Source organism: Schistocerca gregaria, chromosome 4 (genome assembly GCF_023897955.1).
Source record: "Schistocerca gregaria isolate iqSchGreg1 chromosome 4, iqSchGreg1.2, whole genome shotgun sequence".
Classification (NCBI taxonomy): Eukaryota; Metazoa; Arthropoda; class Insecta; order Orthoptera; family Acrididae; genus Schistocerca; species Schistocerca gregaria.
In genome coordinates this window covers 325521689-325541849 of record NC_064923.1, presented here as the reverse complement: position 1 = coordinate 325541849, position 20161 = coordinate 325521689, and the positions used below count along the sequence as shown (strand labels likewise).

The 20161-nt window shown below is 44.4% G+C and overlaps 1 protein-coding gene across 7 annotated transcripts in view; it reads left to right on the top strand.

The window, feature by feature from the left end:
* Nucleotides 1-20161, top strand: part of LOC126365733 (multiple PDZ domain protein) — a 2074088-nt gene that overhangs the window by 1336696 nt on the left and 717231 nt on the right. For all 7 annotated transcript variants that reach the window (XM_050008182.1, XM_050008180.1, XM_050008184.1 and 4 more), the window contains one exon: nucleotides 5531-5718. In XM_050008182.1, the coding sequence (XP_049864139.1) occupies nucleotides 5531-5718 (188 nt within the window). The remainder of the gene's footprint in view (nucleotides 1-5530; nucleotides 5719-20161) is intronic.

Sequence of the window (20161 nt, the reverse complement as noted above, 5' to 3'; positions counted from 1 at the left end):
GGGGTTGCGAGTAACGGATTCTACGTTAAACTGTAGGTTCCCTTTTCAGCTGGATAAATTGGATAGATGAGGTACAAGGAAGCACGTGGAGTGGCGTCCAACTGAAAGAGTTGCCTCCGTCCATTGAGGCCCATGAAATTAAAATTAGCTCAAGCAAAAGAATTTAGGCGTGGGCAACAGTTCCACTATATTCTATTGTTGCTCTCCAGGGATAAATTAGATTTTATGCCATCCTCAACCTGAATGTGAGAATGAACGTGCAGGTGGACGCCTCCATTACGAAAGTGATTTGTGAAGTCCCAGAAACAATCACACGGTACCACGTTAACGTGATTTACGAACGCGCGCCCCTCCGACACACCTACTGCACAGGTTTTGTTTCCGAATATGGGTATGCGTGAAACTGCTGCGTTAACGTTAGTAGATCTTCTGGAATATTGTTCAGAAGAGTATTGATTCAAGGGTGCTTAATATGTTGAAAAGAGAGCCTTAAAATTTTCAATTTCTTCTGGACAAAATATCAAAAACATTTGGAAAAATGATGGTAATTTTAACATTTGGGCAAGTGATCATAATTTTAACTCCTCATTAATGTTTAATACTTTATTCCTGGTAAGGAATTGATCTCTGATACCTGAATCTCACAATCAGCATCTTCCAGATGTGCTATCCACGTATAAGCAGTTAAGATTCTCAGAGTTCATATTTCTGACTTAATTGTTACCATACCTCCAAATTCATCTCGACAACTTCAACGTAATAGGTGCAAACAGACACTGCTTCTGGTTGAGGTAAACGTCTGCAGAGATTTTTATTCCAATCCAAGCCTTAGAACCAACACTTAGGGCAGCACTTGTAACCAGTGATGCGCCGTTTGCTGAAATTTTATTGCAATCAGTGGCACAAAAAAAATTACAGCAGAATCAAAAAATATTTTAAGTAGATCTTCAACGCCCTAGTGCTTTGAAAGAGAATGTTTTCATAGCTCGCATTTTCTGATGCAAAAACCCACCAGGTACAAGGTACTTGAGCGTCAGAAACCTCTACCCCAATATTGAGTCTGAATGCTTTGGTTTTCGACGAAGGTAGTGCGTTGACTCGTATTTTTCACAGCCTTCATGATATTGGTCGTTTTATAACCTGCCGTCCACAGTCTAAAATGCTCCAGAACGATAAATTTTTGTTCTGACCGGAAAAACTTGTGCCGCACTGACGTTTGTGTCCAGTGTGCTCTAGTAGTGGGTAATCCGAGAACTGAGAAGTTTTAGATTCCAACGAGTTCTAGAAAACAACTCTAGCATTCGAAAAGCACATCCGATAAGAAGACTTACAACTCGTGTCAGCTGCATCCCAGACCACAAGGGGAACAGTTAGTCGTGCACAAATTACACACTGTAAGGAGGCGTACGGAGTGTGTGTGTATGAAGATGTAGTTTGGTTACAATCGTAAAGCCGGCCGTTCTGGCCGATAGGTTCTAGGCGCTTGAGTCCGGAACCGCGCTGCTGCTACGGTCGCAGGTTCGAATCCTGCCTCGGCCGTGGATGTGTGCGCTGTCTTGAGGCTAGTTAGGAGTAAGTAGTTCCAAGGTTTTTTTTAACATTCGTAAAATTTCCCAGATCTCGGCTGTGTATTCGTTTGCCTTCGTTTCCATCCGCTTCTTTCTATGGGAATTCGGGTGACAACTCTCACTTGTTCACTTGTTGTACAAGAGAGACAGAGAGAGAGAGAGAGAGAGAGAGAGAGAGAGAGAGAGAGAGAGAGATACAGAGAGGGAGAAAGCGAGGAATGATAGGAGTATAGTCGCTAACATGATAAAAAGTGGTGAGGGAGGATGGGCTAAATTTAAATGTGAGGTCACATAATCTTCATTAAGATACATTTTTCTTACTAACTGCGCCTCGTTTGTTCGCTGTAATAAGCTAAAATATCGATTTAATTTTACGGAATAGTTTCATTCAAGCCGTTTGAAAAGACTGGATATCAAAGTAAACACATGAATCAAAGAAACATTTTTCTGTACGAAAGGTAGATGTTAATTGAAAAACTGCTTTCAGAAGCGTATATGGCTTAACTTTATTTACTTAAAACAATATTCTTTAGAAATGCAGCAGATGACACGGAATCTAACATTACGGACGCAGGCGCGCAAGACAGCACGCGGAAATCGATAACTCAGGAGTAGGCCTACTACAGCCAGTGCGGGAATGAAGTGTGGTGTGCCCCTAGCGTTAGGCTGCACTTGCAAACGACCTCTGATGTGTTTTCTATTCCATTTGCTTCTAGATAACGGGTATTTTGAGTCTTTGAAGTTCATGATTGTGGCCATAATTACTGGCACGAGAAGTGTTTCTTAGTCTTTCCAATAAACGGAATGGTTTTCAACATTCTTGAAAAGAGAGAAGTTCAAATTTTTATGTATCGAATGTGAGCACAGCCCCACAGATACGTAAGTTACAAGGTGTGGGATCTGGACACTTGGGAGGCTACCGGCGATGAAATTCATCTTCTGCTTCTCATCTTCCATTCCAACGTCTTAGAATGATGTTATTCAGGTAACGTCCGACGTGCCTAGAGAAATACCTACTCTAAGGCCGCGTTTCCCCCCTCCACACACACACCACGTGCCTGACGTTCCTGGAAGTGGGAAGTCGGCGAGATTGCATTGTTGACGCTGTGAATTGGATAACGAGAGACCAGCTGCTTCATGCGTGGCAGGAAATGAACCACCGTTTTGATATTTGTCGTGTAGCTCATGGTGCTCACGTTCAATGCATTAAAATTTGAACCTTTCTCTTTCCAGGAATGTTGGAATCGTGTTTATAGCTTTTGTAGTTTAGAAGCAATAAATGTTTGAACTCTCTTGCTTCTTTTTAAATAGCCCTGTATTTTAATGCAAACATTCTGCAAATTAATTATATGCAGTTAAACGACAATTGTTTCACATGGTATTTATATGCTTCAAAAATAATCTCATAATTATCCAAAAGTTCTTAAAAAACTTTAAATTAACAGAATTAAAAATCTTCCAATTATCTTTTAATGAGATAAGTAGCTCTGGTTCTTGTTTTCAGAGATACAAAAATATTAGGCGTTGTGGAAGAAATCTGAGTTCTTTTGACCGGTTCAACATTAAATCTGTCGGGATATTTAGCAAACTTTTTGTCGACGCATAAGCTCTTCTACTGAACAAAAAAATGGTTCAAATGGCTCTGATCACTATGGGACTTAACATATGTGGTCTCCTTCCCCAAACAACCAGCCAACCAACTTAACATCTGAGGTCATCAGTGCCCTAGAACTTAGAACTACTTAAACGTAACTAACCTAAGGACAGCACACACAACCATGCCCGAGGTAGGATTCGAACCTGTGACCGTAGCAGTCGCGCGGTTCCGGACTGAAGCGCCTAGAACCCCTCGGCCACAACGGCCGGCTTCTACTGAACAAACGACCATAGCTGTTAAGGTACACATTTCAGAGCCCATCTTTAGTAGACTTTTTTGCTTCGAATTATCGTTCCTGTCATGCCCCTGAATATTGACCATTCCTCCTGTGATACCCTGAATATGCAGATGCATGTGGTAAAAGTATCAACATCCTCAATTGCGATAATTGAGGATATTCATATTTGAAGCTGCACCGACATTCCACTATGGAAGATCAATCGCGTGTTGTGCAATCGTTCCCTCACTACCGAGTTTGCCATCTGCAAGGTAGCCGTCCTGTCCTGGTCAATCGTCGGTGTCGCATCGCATTCGTTTCGAAAATTCAATTTACTTAGTGGAAGAGATGGTTTGTTGCTATTTTGTTTGTTTTCAGATTGGTAGAGATGCTAATTTATATTGTTATTTTTTAAGTTACACTACTGGCCATTAAAATTGCTGTGATTAGCTTTTCAGAGCAGTCACTCAAGGTTGGCTTTGTTGGCGACACCTAAGACGTGCTGACATGAGGAAAGTTTCCAACCGAATTCACATTTACAGACAGCAGTTGACGGGCGTTGCCTGGTGAAACGTTTTTGTGATGCCTCGTGTAAGGAGGAGCAATGCGTACCATCACGTTTCCGACTTTGATAAACGTCAGATTGTAACCTGTCGTGATTGCGGTTTATCAAAAATGTTCAAATGTGTGTGCAATCTAATGGGACTTAACTGTAAAGGTCATCAGTCCCTAAGCTTACACACTATTTAACATAAATTATCCTAAGGACAAACACACACACCCATGCCCGAGGGAGGACTCGAACCTTCGCCGGGACCAGCCGCACAGTCCATGACTGCAGCGACTGAGACCGCTCGGCTAATCACGCGCGGCTGTGGTTTATCGTATCGCGACAATGCTGTTCGCAGTGGTCGAGAACCAATGACAGTTAGCAGAATATGGAATCGGTGGGTTGAGGAGGGTAATACGGAACGCCGTACTGGATCCCAACGGCCTCGTATCACCAGCAGTCGAGATGACAGGCATCTTATCCGCATGGCTGTAACGGATCGTGCAGCCACGTCTCGATCCCTGAGTCAACAGATGGGAACGTTCGCAAGACAACCACCATCTGCACCAACAGTTCGACGACGTTCGCAGCAGCATGGACTATCAGCTCGGAAACAATGGCTGCAGTTACCCTTGACGCTGCATCACAGACAGGAGCACCTGCGACGGTGTACTCAACGACGAACCTGGGTGCAGGATTGGCAACACGTCATATTTTCGGATGAATCCAGGTTCTGTTTACAGCATGGTGATGGTCGCATCCGAGTTTGACGATATCGCGATGAACGCACATTGGAAGCGTGTATTAGTCATCGCCATACTGGCGTTTCGCCTTGCGTGATGGTATGAGGTGCCATTAGTTACACGTCTCGGTCACCTCTTGTTCGCTTTTACGGCACTTTGAACAGTGGACGTTACATTTTAGATGTGTTACGACCCGTGGCTCTACCCTTCATTTGATCCCTGCGAAACTCTACATTTCAGCAGGATAATGCACGACCGCACGATGCAGGTCCTATACGGGACTTTCTGGATACAGAAAATGTTCGACTGCTGCCCTGGCCAGCACATTCACCAGATCTCTCACCAATTGAAAACGTCTGGTCAATGGTGGCCGAGCAACTGGCTCGTCACTATACGGCAGTCACTACTCTTGATGGACTGTGGTATCGTGTTGAAGTTGCACGGGCAGCTGTACCTGTACACTCCATCCAAGCTCTGTTTGTCTCAATGCCCAGGCGTATCAAGGCCGTTATTACGGCCAGAGGTGGTTGTTGTGGGTACTGATTTCTCAGGATCTATGCGCCCAAATTGCGTGAAAATGTAATGACATGCCAGTTGTAGTATAATATATTTGTACAATGAATACCCATTTATCATCTGCATTTCTTCTTGGTGTAGCAATTTTGATGGCCAGTAGTGTATGTTACGAAAGAAACAAGCCAAAGTTACCGCGGAACACAGTTTATGAAGCGTCGGTGCAGCGCACGAATTGCTTTTGCTGGGTTGTGGTGACGTGTGTGGTGTTCTGTGTTGCAGACAAGGTAAAGAAGAAGTACGGCGAGGGCGCGGTGGTGGCGACGCTGGAGCGCGGGCCCGCTGGGCTCGGCCTCAGCCTGGCGGGCCACAAGGACCGCAACAAGATGGCCGTGCTCGTCTGCGGCCTCAACCCCGCCGGCGCCGCGCACAAGAGCGGCTGCCTGCGCGTCGGCGACGAGATTCTCGAGGTCAGTCACCGCGCCACGCCGCTAGGCCGCCGTGCTAAACATGTAGGATTGTGTCTGGACGTAAACAGCCACTGGATGCTCTAGGAACACACACACACACACACACACACACGCACGTGTTCTTACTGAATGTTACTATTACTTCAGGACAAACATCCACGGTAGCAGAAAACTGTATAGTTCAATAAAATGAGTGGGGGAGATTCCATGGTGACACATTACATTTGAGGAGCGCCGGAACAAAACCCGATATATCCACTTTTGCTGTATTCGCGTGTCCGAGCTCTAGGGGGGAGATCCGGGAGTAATAATACATGCTGCCACAAAATAATTTTCAGCACAACGCGACATCAAGTGTTTTATGGTGTGTTTCGTCTTTTTATAGCTTGTGGAGCCATTTAGAGATCACTATTTGTTACTTGTGTGTCTTGAAAGGAGGATATAAGATGAACATCAACAAAAGCAAAACGAGGATAATGGAATGTAGTCGAATTAAGTCGGGTGATGCTGAGGGAATTAGATTAGGAAATGAGACACTTAAAGTAGTACTGTGCGGTTGATCCCGGCGGAGGTTCGAGTCCTCCCTCGGGCATGGGTGTGTGTATTTGTCCTTAGGATAATTTAGGTTAAGTAGTGCGTAAGCTTAGGGACTGATGACATTAGCAGTTAAGTACCATCAGATTTAAAAAACAAAACAAAAAAATGTAGTAAAGGAGTTTTACTGTTTCTACAGTACATAAGGATATGTAACGGTAATATAAATAATGATATGCTAATTCTTACCTCCCAATTAGTTGAAGTTGATGTCCAAAATCTCCAATAATTCAAACTCTCATCACATTAAAAACATATGGCATTATAAAAATAGTTACAAATTATGGAGGGTAAGCAATAACGGGCCACACACCGTTGTTGCAGTAGAGTAAAAAGTCCAGCCTTTTCAAAAAATACATAAGAAGTACCAAATTTTAAACTTTTAAATATCGTATGTGTGTCCTACTGTACATGGAATATCACATCTACATCTACATGACTACTCTGCAATTCACATTTAAGTGCTTGGCAGAGGGTTCATCGAACCACAATCATACTATCTCTCTACTATTCCACTCCCGAACAGCGAGCGGGAAAAACGAACACCTAAACCTTTCTGTTCGAGCTCTGATTTCTCTTATTTTATTTTGATGATCATTCCTACCTATGTAGGTTGGGCTCAACAAAATATTTTCGCATTCGGAAGAGAAAGTTGGTGACTGAAATTTCGTAAAAAGCTCTCGCCGCGACGCTAGTGCTGTCAAATTATACTCGTCCTCACGTCCTTGGCAGGGTGATACTAGATTAGATATGTGGCAACACAATAAGAAATGATAAATGTTATTTCTTAAGGGTATGCTACAAAACTTTACTTAACTACGGTTGTAGTTGGTACCAGTCACTTGATGCCCTGTGCCTAATACAGTGATATCTTAAATAATTTGCTGTCTCTTGGCAATCTATGATAATTTCTAAACTTGGCACAAATGGAACTGCACAATGTGTGATACTGAATGGACCGATTTTTTTCCGTGTATGTCGAGTTAATTTCAGTCTTGATGTTGGCACAGGGAGTAGTGGAAATGGATAGTTTACTCTCGCTATTGTCCGATGTGAGAATGCCTCTCTGCCTGGATTGGAATCATTCTCCGACCGAGATGTCATCGTTTAAAAGATCTGTCATTGTGGAATAGATGCTAAGACCCAATCTAGACCTAGTTATGTATATAGTAATATGCCTTTTACATTGTATACCCGCTCCTGTCGTAAAGTTAGTAATGATAAAAAAATACATTTATGGATGAAAGGACTTGGTGTACTTGCAGAGAATGTAACTTTAACTGGGGATGTAACCCTGTACTATAATTATTAATAAAGTCTGATCTGTAGCGTCAGCCGCCAATCGCTAGACGTACATCTGGTGAACGGGGGCTGAAGGATGCAACAATTTGAAAAAAATCAAAAACATAGTGCCGCGTTGGCCGCTGAGCGCCTGCGAGGCTGCATAATTTCTAAAAGTACTTATGGAGACACGCGTTTGACTGTCCTGGTCATATGTAAATACCTATTGCGAAGTCGGAATGTAGTGTCCTGAACGGAACTCGTGCAACTGTGCTACTTAGCGTAATTGAAGTAAATGTTAGCACTTGTCGGAATAGCCGAACTACAGGAGCTGTTGGCGCTACAGGGGTTGAACTGAGAGCGTGTCCACAGCGTGTCATCTTTTCAGCCTGTCGGCGGAAGGATCTCCGTATCCGTCAGTACTAAGTGAATCAAAGTAGTCCCCGGCAGACAGTGCTCTCTCTGCCTGCTGGCAGCACTATCCACGGACGAATACGATGCGCTGAGGGACGTGGCGGCGGAAGCAGCAGGCGGTCCCAGAGAGCAAGCGCCATCTGGAGGCGACTGCTCGGTACTGAAAGGATACCTGGTGAGCGATGTGCTTTTGCGGTGGCGGCCCCTCGTGCTTTAGTTGAGTACCACTTGAGCCTGCTCGCACACGGACTCAGAGGGTGTACCACAATCCCTCACCTCGAACGGCCTAAGCTCTGGGGACTGCGTGTCAGTGTGTAACGCCCGCGGCAAGGCATTTATTAAGAAATATCCAATCCAGATGCGCCACCGGGTTTCCAATGACGTCGAAATTTCGAATGGAGGAGCAAAACTTTACTGACGCACAAGTTACTTATAGATACCTCGGCGTAAGTTGACCCCTGACAGTTGCTGTGGGCTGAGCGCAGCAGCTTGACGGCCTACCTCAACCAGTGATCTGAAGCGATTTTGTAAACGTCTCTATCGCAACGCCTTAGTGTTGTCACAGCTCTGTAGACAGCTACTGTTTTCGCCCGCATCCGTTAGCAATTTCCAATTGAAAGCTTACAACAACGCTACGAACTGTCGGGTAGCTTCTTACACCGTCTCAACTATAAGCTGCAATGTAGGCGCAATACGACAGTTTTAAGTCTTCGTTTAATACTGCAGTAAGCATTTTCTCATAACAGTAAAAGATGTAAACACAATTAATTTGCATGAGCTAATTCGGGTGAGCGAATTAAGTCAGCGCGCAGTCCGGAACCGTGCGACTGCTACGGTCGCAGGTTCGAATCCTGCCTCGGGCATGGATGTGTGTGATGTCCTTAGGTTGGTTAGGTTTAAGTAGTTCTAAGTTCTAAGGGACTGATGACCACAGCATTTGAGTCCCATAGTGCTCAGAGCCATTTGAACCATTTTTGAATTAAGTCAGCGTTCAGCTCTCAAACCCCCTACTCCCTTGCGTTAGATTTCCCAGTGGCTGCCGGTCAGATACGTTTAACTTCACTTTTCAAATTCGCTGAGACTTTTAAAACGCTGGTTAAAAGAATATTGGCAGTTTGAAATGAGTTCGATTTCGTAGTAAACCCATTTATCTACATCTCATTTCGCCCAAACCACCACCCATAAACGTTTTTACTTCCTTTCACCAGATGTAGAGTCTTGTAAGTAGGGAAAATAGATCGCGCCTGTAAGAAAGTTAAAGAGGTTTTTGTAGAAAATAGGGGCAGCTATATTAATATCAACAGCTTAGACGGCGAGTAAAAAGGCGTCAAGAGTAGCGGACCTTCAGGAAGATCAGTTTGGGTTCAGGAGAAATGTAGGAACACTCCAGAAATACAGCCCCAACGACTCATCTTAGAAGGCGAATAAACTTCACATACCGTGGCTTAAGCTGCCAAAGGTTATTTCAACGGTTATAGTATTTGTAGATATTAAGAAAGCTCTTGAAAATGTTGACTTGGATACACTACTTGAAATTCTGAAGGTAGCAGGAATAATATAGAGTTAGCGATAGGTTATTTACAACTTGTACAGAAACCAAACTACTGTTATAGGAGTCGGGGGGCGTGGAAGAGAAGCAATGGTAGAGTAGGGAGTGAGAAAAGATTGTAACCTGTTCCCGATATTATTCGATCTGTACATTGAGCAAGCAGTAAATGAAACCAATGAGAAAATTGCAGAGGAAATTTAAGTTCAGGGAGAAGAAATGCAGTCTTCGAGGTTTGCCATTGAAATTGCAGTCCGAGATTCGTGATATATGTTGACAGCATTATTTACGTTATAGGTTGACACACAAAATGCACACCGGCTATGTCAAGAACAAGGGTTCTCAAGAAGAGAAGCAATATAATGTAGAACATTAGCCTAGCGACCGCTGCTTTGCTCACGTATGTGCAAATAGCGATTCTGGTAGCTGGAGTCAAAGATGTTTGTTAATCATGCCTTTTCCGATATTGTCGTGATATTTCCATAGAAACTTTCGACACCTAACACATATTTCTTTATATATAACTAAGCAGAGAAATACCAATTTTCATAGATTTAGTTTTAAAATTTTTTAATATAACAAAATATTTTCTTAAACATTTTAGTTCCCTATTTCACTCCCTTGAAGATTGAATTTCCAAAAACAGTAAAACGCATGTTATTTACTTCTGACAGAGAAGCCAAATAAAATTTTTCGTGCAGTTAGCGTTGAAAATGCTTTCATAATGAAATAAATTCATAAAACTTTCCATCCTATACCCTCTCTTAAGGGTTTGAATTTTCAAAAAGGCAGAAACATGTATTTTTTTTATTTGTAACCGAGAAGTCAAACACCAATTTTCATAGATGCATCTTTAAAATACTTTAGTGGTTCTTTAAAAATGATTAATTTTTAAAACACTTCACTCATTATTTCACCCCCCTAGGAGCTGAATTTCCATAATTGGTGAAGCAAGTGCTTCTTTTTAATTTCCGACCAAGAAACCAAATAATAATTTTCGTAGGTACCCCTTCAATTGTTGCCTTAGTAGAGACATATTTCCAAAAAGGCTTTTGTTGTCTATTTCACTCCCTTTGTGGTGGAATTTTGGAAAATCCCTTCTTAAACGATGCCTACAACATAAGATCAGCACCCCCTCCAAATTTCAAGTTTCTGTCGTTAGCACTTCGCGCTAGGCGATGATGAGCCAGTCAGTCAGTCAAGTCAGTGCCTTGTGTTGATGTGTTCTTCAATGAAAATGAAACATAAACGATTGAACGGTATTGAATATTACGTGGATAAATAAAGTAGAGACTACTGGATCGAACCTGAGAGAAAAGAACATAATAGCGTAATATTTTGGCAAATTGTAAGTATGCGTCTGTAGGAAACAGCGTGAGGCATCAAATATTAGTTAATGTGATGATGGTGGTGGTGGTCTCTGTTTGGATTCATATATTTTGGAACCCAGATCGAACAGACTTTACATTTAAAACGAAGATTAGTAGTGGGGTTTCGCATTCCGTTATCACGGAGAGGCAGTTTCATGGATGCTAGGTGGCAATTACCTGCACTGATAGTGCAAATCGCTAGAATTTAGTTATCCCTCACAATTGTTGTCACACGTATGTTGTGTCTTTCATTTCGTACAGCTCTTCGCCTCATTCATATATGCGTCGTAGTCATCAAAATTTCAGTTGGTTTAACAGCCTCGTTCGTGAGGAACTTCCCATTAATAAATGTTCAAATGTGCGTGAATTCCTGAGGGACCAAACTGCTGAGGTCATCGGTCCCTAGACTTACACTTTACTTAAACTAACTTATGCTAAGAACAACACACACACCCATGCGCGAATGAGGACTCGAACCTCCGTCGGGAGGGGCCTCCCTTTAATAAGTTGCCCTAAAATTCAATGCAACCAGCACCTTGGTGTGGCGCGACGCTAATGTCAACTCTGGGAAGGGCTAATAAGTGAGTATGCACTTAACCTCTGCAGTTGCACTCACTCACTCACGTATTCAAAGCACCGGCGTTGATCAATCGTTAAAGCAGAAGCGTAATTTATAATTGACTAATCTTCATACAAAAGAAATTCGTATTTTAAATAATAGTTACTTTATTAAGGATTTATTGGCAGGGAGGACGTGGCTTCTTATCGTGGATGGAGAGTCATCAACAGGTTTGTGTCCCAAGGAACTGTGCATCAACCATTGCTGTTCGGTTTGTGTATTAATGACCTTGCAGACAATATTACTGAAAACTACAGACTTTCTGCAGAAAATACGATTGTCTGTAATGAAATACTTCTTGAAAAAATTTCCCATATACGCAGTGTGATCTTGAAAAACTTTCAAAATCATAAAAAGATTGGGAACTTGCTTGAAATTTTCGGAAATGTAAAATCAGGCACATCACAAAAGACAGTGTAGTATCCTGAGATTCCAATGTCAAGGGGTCTCAGTTGGAATCAGTCGACTTGTACGGGGTGGTCCATTGAAAGTGATCGGGCCAAATATCTCACGAGATGAGCGTCAAACGAAAAAATTGCAAAGAACGGAACTTGCCTAGCTTGAAGGGGGAAACCAGATGGCGTTATGGTTGGCCCGCTAGATGGCGCTGCCATAGGTCAAACGGATGTCAACAGCGCTTTTTTTTTAATAGGAACCTCCATTTTTTATTAGATATTCGTGTAGTACGTAAAGAAATATGAATGTTTTAGTTGGACCTCTTTTTTCGCTTTGTGATACATGGCGCTTTAATAGCCACAAACATATGGTTCACAATGTTAGACGAACAGTTGGTAACAGGTAGGTTTTTTAAATTAAAATACAGAACGCAGGTACGTTTGAAAATTTTATTTCGGTTGTTCCCATGCGACACATGTACCTTTGTGAACTTATAATTTCTCAGAACGCATGCTGTTACAGCGTGATTACCTGTAAATACCACATTAATGTAGTGCTCAAAATGATGTCCGTCAACCTCAATGCATTTGGCAATACGTGTAACGACATTCCCCTCAACAGCGAGTAGTTCGCCTTCCGTAATGTTCGCAAATGGATTGACAATGCGCTGACGCATGTTGTCAGGCGTCGTTGGTGGATCACGATAGCAAATATCTTTCAACTTTCCCCACAGAAAGAAATCCGGGGACGTCAGATCCGGTGAACGCGCGGGCCATGATATGGTGCTTCGACGACCAATCCACCTGTCATGATATATGGTATTGAACACTGCTTCAACCGCTATGTGCCGGACGTCAATCATGTTGGAAGTACATCACCATTCTGTCATGCAGTGAAACATCTTGTAGGAACATCGATAGAACATTACGTAGGAAATCAGCATACGTTGCACCCTTTAGATTGCCATCGATAAAATGGGGGCCAATTATCCTTCCTCCCATAATGCCGCACCATACATGAACCCGTCAAGGTCGCTGATGTTCCACTTGTCGCAGCCATCGTGGATTTTCCGTTGCCCAATAGTGCATATTATGCCGGTCTACGTTACCGCTGTTGGTGAATGACGCTTCGTCGCTAAATAGAACGCGTGCAAAAAATCTGTCATCGTGCCGTAATTTCTCTTGTGTCCAGTGGCAGAACTGTACACGACGTTCAAAGTCGTCGCCATGCAATTCCTAGTGCATAGAAATATGGTACGGGTGCAATCGATCTTGATGTAGCATCCTCAACACCGACGTTTTTGAGATTCCCGATTCTCGCGCAATTTTTCTGCTACTGATGTGCGGATTAGCCGCGACAGCAGCTAAAACACCTACTTGGACATCATCATTTGTTGCAGGTCGCGGTTGACGTTTCACATGTGGCTGAACACTTCCTGTTTCCTTAAATAACGTAACTATCCGGCGAACGGTCCGGACACTTGGAAGATGTCGTCCAGGATACCGAGCAGCATACATAGCATTCGCCCGTTGGGCAATTTGATCGCAATAGCCATACATCAACACGATGTCGACCTTTTCCGCAATTGGTAAACGGTCCATTTTATCACGGGTAATATATCACGAAGCAAATAAAGTCCGCACTGGCGGAATGTTGCGTGATACCACGTACTTATACACTTGTGACTATTTCAGCGCCATCTATCACAAAACGAAAAAAGTGGTCCAACTAAAACATTCATATTTCTTTACGTACTACACGAATATGTAATAAAAAATGGGAGTTCCTATTTTAAAAAACGCAGTTGATATCCGTTTGACCTATGGCAGCGCCGCCGGCCGCGGTAGTCTCGCGGTTCTAGGCGCGCAGTCCGGAACCCTGCGACTGCTACGGTCGCAGGTTCGAATCCTGCCTCGGGCATGGATGTGTGTGATGTCCTTAGGTTAGTTAGGTTTAAGTAGTTCTAAGTTCTAGGGGACTAATGACCACAGCAGTTGAGTCCCATAGTGCTCAGAGCCATTTGAACCATTTTTTTTATGGCAGCGCCATCTAGCGGGCCATCCGTAGCACCATGCGGTTTCCCCCTTCAAGCTAGACGAGTTTCGTTGTTTGTAGTTTTTTCGTTTGTTGCTTATTTCATGAGATATTTGACCCAGTCACTATCAGTGGACCACCCTGTATAAATATCTTTGTGTAAGAGTGTGTATGGGTACGAAGTAAAAGGGACACATAGGCTCAGTCGTAGGTAAAGCAGGAGGCAGACTTCGACTAATTGGCGGGATACTGGGAAGATGCCATCAGTCTACAAAAGAGATGGTTCAAATGGCTCTGAGCACTACGGGACTCAACTGCTGTGGTCATTAGTCCCCTAGAACTTAGAACTACTTAAACCTAACTAATCTAAGGACATCACACACATCCATGCCCGAGGCAGGATTCGAACCTGCGACCGTAGCAGTCACACGGTTCCGGACTGCGCGCCTAGCACCGCGAGACCACCGCGGCCGGCTACAGCAGAGACTGTTTACAGAACGTGTATGTGTCTCACATCTTAGAACATTATTGAAGCGTTGATATGAACGCACTTCAATATACACTCCTGGAAATGGAAAAAAGAACACATTGACACCGGTGTGTCAGACCCACCATACTTGCTCCGGACACTGCGAGAGGGCTGTACAAGCAATGATCACACGCACGGCACAGCAGACACACCAGGAACCGCGGTGTTGGCCGTCGAATGGCGCTAGCTGCGCAGCATTTGTGTACCGCCGTCATCAGTGTCAGCCAGTTTGCCGTGGCATTCGGAGCTCCATCGCAGTCTTTAACACTGGTAGCATGCCGCGACAGCGTGGACGTGAACCGTATGTGCAGTTGACGGACTTTGAGCTGAGCGAGGGCGTATAGTGGGCATGAGGGAGGCCGGGTGGATGTACCGCCGAATTGCTCAACACGTGGGGCGTGAGGTCTCCACAGTACATCCATGTTGTCGCCAGTGGTCGGCGGAAGGTGCACGTGCCCGTCGACCTGGGACCGGACCGCAGCGACGCACGGATGCACGCCAAGACCGTAGGATCCTACCCGCAGTGCCGCAGGGGACCGCACCGCCACTTCCCAGCAAATTAGGGACACTGTTGCTCTTGGGGTATCGGCGAGGACCATTCGCAACCGTCTCCATGAAGCTGGGCTACGGTCCCGCTCACCGTTAGGCCGTCTTCCGCTCACGCCCCAACATCGTGCAGCCTGCCTCCAGTGGTGTCGCGACAGGCGTGAATGGAGGGACGAATGGAGACGTGTCGTCTTCAGCGATGAGAGTCACTTATGCCTTGATGCCAATGATGGTCGTATGCGTGTTTGGCGCCGTGCAGGTGAGCGCCACAGTCAGGACTGCATACGACCGAGGCACATAGGGCCAACACCCGGCATCATGATGTGGGGAGCGATCTCCTACACTGGCCGTACACCTCTGGTGATCGTCGAGGGGACACTGAATAGTGCACGGTACATCCAAACCGTCATCGAACCCATCGTTCTACCATTCCTAGACCGGCAAGGGAACTTGTTGTTCCAACAGGACAATGCACGTCCGCATGTATCCCGTGCCACCCAACGTGCTCTAGAAGGTGTAAGTCAACTACCCTGGCCAGCAAGATCTCCGGATCTGTCCCCCATTGAGCATGTTTGGGACTGGATGAAGCGTCGTCTCACGCGGTCTGCACGTCCAGCACGAACGCTGGTCCAACTGAGGCGCCAGGTGGAAATGGCATGGCAAGCCGTTCCACAGGACTACATCCAGCATCTCTACGATTGTCTCCATGGGAGAATAGCAGCCTGCATTGCTGCGAAAAGTGGATATACACTGTACTAGTGCCGACATTGTGCATGCTCTGTTGCCTGTGTCTATGTGCCTGTGGTTCTGTCAGTGTGATCATGTGATGTATCTGACCCCAGGAATGTGTCAATAAAGTTTCCCCTTCCTGGGACAATGAATTCACGGTGTTCTTATTTCTATTTCCAGGAGTGTAGTTGAATCACCTCGATTGGCCATGAATCCACCATCTTCAGTAGAGATACATAATTACGTTCGCTCTCGTGCGGGGATCTCAAAGAAGCGACCAAGGGGAACATGGACATGGATGGGGACTGCGGGTAGACGGCGCTCGGTGGGAGTGTGATAGTCTGCTCACCTGTGATATACACTGTGTTAACTCTGTTGCCCAGTAAGCAGGAGGTCCTCTGTTCGAGCCCCGGTCCAGCACACATTTTCACCCATCGCCGCTGATTCCGCATGAAGTCCCGATGCAGCTGACAACAAAAATTATTTCCCTTTCCTTTCCTTTCCTTTCCTTTCCTTTCCTTTCCTTTCCTTTTTCCGCCTTCCACCTTTAATTTACATAATTGCTGAAGCGTCTGGGAGTCATACAACATAACGTGATAATGTAATGCAAAAATACTTAACGGATACAAGTCACAGAATTGTTTGTCCCGCGAAAGAGCGATACGGAAATGTTACAGTCGCCTGAAGATGGTAACTTACCAAGTTGTAAACTATCCCGCGATAGCTTACGTATGAAGATTCAAGAATAAGTTTAAGTAAACAGTCCAGGAATATAGTACAGCTGCCTCCCATAGAGCCTACGAAGACGAAATTAGACCAATTACTGCGCTCACAGTGGCATTTAAGCAGCCATTCTTCCCGCGTGTCATATGCGATTGGAACGGGAAGGAATCCTAACATGCCGTAGAAAGCCAAGTGCATTTGTCCATGCATTTCGCAGCGGTTTGCAGAATATTCAGGGGTGCTATAAACGGTTCATTCGTTTTGAAAGCTCTATAGCCTTCAAAGTATTACATGTACAAATATGAGAGATGCATGAATAGAACAGTAAACTCGCCAAGTTTCCAGTACGCACTCTACAAACGTTGTATGAGTGCCCTTCTGGTCATACACCTCTTGTCCAATCGATAGTCGAGTTCGTTCCATACTTTATATAGCAACAGCTGTCAACGGCCATCACAGCAGCATTCATGCGTTCTCAAAGCTGTTCCAGTGTTCTTGGCTGATGGAGTACGTAAACACGGTCATTAGTATACACCCGAAGGAAAAAGTCAAAAGGCGTTAGGTCTGGGGAGCCAAGGGAACAGACTCACATTATCTTCATCCCTACACCCAATCCAGCGATGCGAAATTTCGTCGTTTAGGTAGCGACGAAATCGATGCTCCAATGAGAAGGTCTTGTTGGGAGATTATGTTCCCTGTAGCAGACATTTGTGGAGACAACCACAAATACAACACAACGGGGTTGGAGGTACCGTTCGCAGTCTTCTCACTGAAGAAAAATGGCCCATGGAGCTTCGTGTGTGACATTACGCCGAAAATTTTAACCTTTGGCGAATCTCGATCAAACGCCACTATTGAGTGAAGATACTCAGTGCCCAACACTCTAACATTGCGGCGATTAACCTTTCCAGATAAATTGAAGGTTGCTTCGTCGCAAGATATCAGCTTCGAGGTGAAATGCTCATCCTCTCAAAAGCTTCCTGCATTGTGATGCAAAATTGTGAAGTTGCCGGCAACAATCTTTCGGTTTTAATGTTGCACGAGCTGCAGAATGTAATGTTAATCTCCGTCGCAACATCTTCCACAAAGTTTGCAGCATTATGCCAAGTTCGTGGCTAGCGCGGACCCCAAATTTTTTTTTTTTCAATTGCGTCCGAAACTTTCTCACCTCGGTAGCATGTGACACACTTGGTCGACAATTACATTTCTATTTGCAGTGACAACCAATGTCCTAAAATTGGCAATAGCAAAGCACAGTACTCTGTTTACACAGCAACTCGTTTCCGTAATTCCTTCTGGATGCACTTTGCTTTGATGTAACAGATAAACATCTCGCATATTCCAGCAGACTAAAACTCTTTTGTTGCTTTGTCGCCGTTTTGACGGGACACTGCACACGTAACGTCAGCTGGTGGACACAATGTAATTTCGGTGACTTTACGGCTCTATTTGCATCAATAACATTTGTACACGCAGACTTTGGGAAAATTAGAGCGCTGAAAACGAATTAATTATTTATAGGAGCCCTGTATGTGTTCATATGAAATGGTACAACATAAGAAATAAGAACAGTTACTTTGTAAAGCATTTTAACAAGTAGTTCCTTACATGAGAAACAATTTACAATTTTCTGATGGCGAATAAGAGCGAACTGAGGAGTTCGCTTTATTGGTATAAAAATGATCTTGTCCTTCATTATGACCAACCATTTTTCATCTGCCACTGGGTGAAGGTCTTGTAATGGAACGGTTCTTTAATTAGAAAGTAGACTCTCGATCCTGTAACTCTGTACGCATATCGTATAACTTTGCTCGGGCTGCTATGATCTGTCTTGCTCATTCAACGTATCTGTTTACTGGAATCTGCACTGCAGATACTCGCGCACTGTGTAGCCTATTGATCTATCGCGACGGTAGGCCTCTAAGTCGCTGATTAAGCGGCAATCAAATTGTGGCGGCCGAGATCAATAGCAACACAATTAGACAGTGTACTCCTCATGGGAACACAATGGAAGTCGAAACAAATCCCCCCTTTAATTTTACTGAGCCTGGTGGTACAGTGACTCAGGCAGTGGTTTGGCATTCAGGAGTCCGGTGGTTCAAATCCCTATTCGGCCATTATGCTGCAATGTTTCCTTTGAAAAGGTATTGTCCCCTGTCTCTAATGATATCGTCATCTATGGGCGATGGAGTGTTGAAAGCCAACACTCCGTCCTTTCCCTTTAATTTGTCATTATCGACAACATTCAGCTAGAACAGCCATATTAAAGTAATTAATAAATGCGTAGATCAAAACAAAAATCATTTAAAATGCTAGTGTACACTGATGAGCCGAAACATTATGACTGCTGCCCACCAAGAGATTGAATGCCTCCTATTGGCGTTGTGGGCATGTGAAGCGGTAATAAAGGTATATAACCGGAGCAGAAAATATTGGGGGATCATTCTAGCGACGATATGGGCTGCAGATGGACAGATCCCTTGACATCACAGACTTTGACAAAGGCGGATTGTTCTGGCCCAGCATGAACATCTTGGAACCTGTGAACCTGACCGGCTGTTGGCATGCTACTGTTATGAACGTCTGTGGAACTTGATGTTTGGATGGTTCAAATGGTTCTCAGCACTATGGGACTCAACTGCTGTGATCATTAGTCCCCTAGAACTTAGAACTACTTAAACCCAACTAACCTATGGACATCACACACATCCATGCCCGAGGCAGGATTCGAACCTGCGACCGTAGCAGTCGCACGGTTCCGGACTGCGCGCCTAGAACCGCGAGACCACCGCGGCCGGCTTGATGTTTGGAGTGTTGCTCACTCTGTAAAAGCAAAACATACAACAAGCTGTCGCAGACCTGACAACAGAGTACAACACTGGTGAAGGCACCAGAGAATCACAGCACATAGTTCATTGCACATTCTTGAGAACGAAGGTTTACAAAAGTAAGCCCCTAAATGATCCCATGTTGATCCAACAACATCATAAATTATGATTGCAATGGACATGGGACATCTAATCGGGACCACAGAGCAATGGAAATATGTTGCCTGGATGGATGGTTCAAATGGCTCTGAGCACTATGCGACTTAACTTCTGAGCTCATCAGTGTCCTGTAACTTAGAACTACTTAAACCTAACTAACCTATGGACATCACACACATCCATGCCCGATGCAGGTTTCGAAACTGCGACCGTAGCGGTCGCGCGGTTCCACACTGCAGCGCCCAGAACCGCTAGGCCACCTCGGCCGGCCTGGACGGATGACTCGCATATTTATTGTACACTAAGACAGTGATCGTGTCCAGACCCATCACATAGGCAAATGGCTGTCCAAAAGGTGTCCCACACCACGGCTGCATGTAGGTAGAAACAGTAGTATTCTATACACCTACGTTTCCGTTGGTGCAGGGATGTAGAAACAAGGATTAGTGATCACAATGTCGTCATAGTGCAGGTGGTTACATAAATTAATCATATTTATAAATATATATACTGAATTTTGCACAGAAACACCATGCCTCATAGGTATGAGCAGTGTAAGATTTATAATGTGTTTTTCCAGCCTCTGGCATATAGGCCACCCTGTACAAGAGGTGTGTTGTGTGGTAACTGTATCACCCTGCCAAATCAACCTGTGTTGCAAGGCAGCCTGCATGG